Source organism: Palaemon carinicauda, chromosome 24 (assembly GCF_036898095.1).
Source record: "Palaemon carinicauda isolate YSFRI2023 chromosome 24, ASM3689809v2, whole genome shotgun sequence".
NCBI lineage: Eukaryota > Metazoa > Arthropoda > Malacostraca > Decapoda > Palaemonidae > Palaemon > Palaemon carinicauda.
Window position 1 is genome coordinate 109,605,811 of NC_090748.1, and position 1,171 is coordinate 109,606,981.

The window sequence follows — 1,171 nt, forward strand, 5'->3', positions numbered from 1 at the left end:
TGCACTATGCAAAACTAGAGAATAATGTTTTGATTTTGGAGTGTCCTTGCTGTACAGAATTTATAAAGCTAACTGTTCCAATTCCTGTAAGAATTATAAAAGATGAAAACTTGACGTTGAACACATTCACAACTATCTTGTAAATTATAGTAATCAAGGAAATATTGGTCTGTTTTAAACGGCTTAGAGAATTATTGTTACAGACTTACCTGGCATCTTCTCTTACCAGGAATCAATGTCCCAAATACTTTCTTTCGTGTTAGTTCCTCTACCCCTGAAAGAATAAGATGTCAGTTATCAGGGGTTGATTATTATTATTAGTACTAGCTAAGCTACAGCCCTAGTTGGGAAAGAAAGATGCTATAAGCCCAAGGGCTCCAACGGGGAAAAATACCACAGTGAGGAAAGGAAACAAGGACATAAATAAGTGACATAGGAAGTAATGAACAGTTAAAATGAGACATTTCAAAAACATTAAGAACATTAAAACAGATATTTCATATATAAACTATAAAAAGACTTATGTCAGCCTGTTCAACATAAAAATATTTGTTGCAAGTTCGAACTTTTGAAGTTCTACTGATTCAACTACCCGATTAGGAAGATCATTCCACAACTTGGTCACAGCTGGAATAAGACTTCTGGAGTACTGTGTAGTATTGAGCCTCATGACTTAGAAGGTAAATGAATCGGATGTAGATATGATAATGCTGCATTTGGCCTTATTATTTTGTTTATTATTAGGATAAATTGCAAGAATGGTTGAAGATCACAAAGGTGCCTTCAGGAATATATGGTTTGCCCTTGAAAATGAACTTGCTACTTATGCAGATGATGCTACTCTCTTTGCATTGCCCCTATCTCCAATACTTCTTTGTTTCTTTTGGCAATATTATGTTATGATAATTATCATTATGCTATAGATATTACTACTAATAATAGCAATAGTGATAATACATAAGAAATTATGATAAAATATTCATTAATATTAAGTTGCAATTTGTGTAACAAAGCTGGTATTGCCATGAAACAGGTTTGACCAATTGACATATACTAGTATGGCTACTTTAATGGAAATGGCAACAGAGATATAAATTATAAGCAAATGAAAAACTGGAAAATTACAAAAACCAATTAAATTTCATGGAAATCTTTTTTTTTATGGAATCGA

At 32.3% G+C, this 1,171-nt stretch overlaps 1 protein-coding gene across 1 annotated transcript in view; it reads right to left on the bottom strand.

The window, feature by feature from the left end:
- Positions 1-1,171, bottom strand: part of LOC137618274 (uncharacterized) — a 14,941-nt gene continuing 13,770 nt past the window's right edge. The window contains exons 6-7 of the mRNA XM_068348442.1: positions 210-274; positions 1-84 (exon numbers count right to left, since the gene is read on the bottom strand). Of these exons, the coding sequence (XP_068204543.1) occupies positions 223-274 (52 nt within the window). The 3' untranslated portion in view covers positions 1-84; positions 210-222. The remainder of the gene's footprint in view (positions 85-209; positions 275-1,171) is intronic.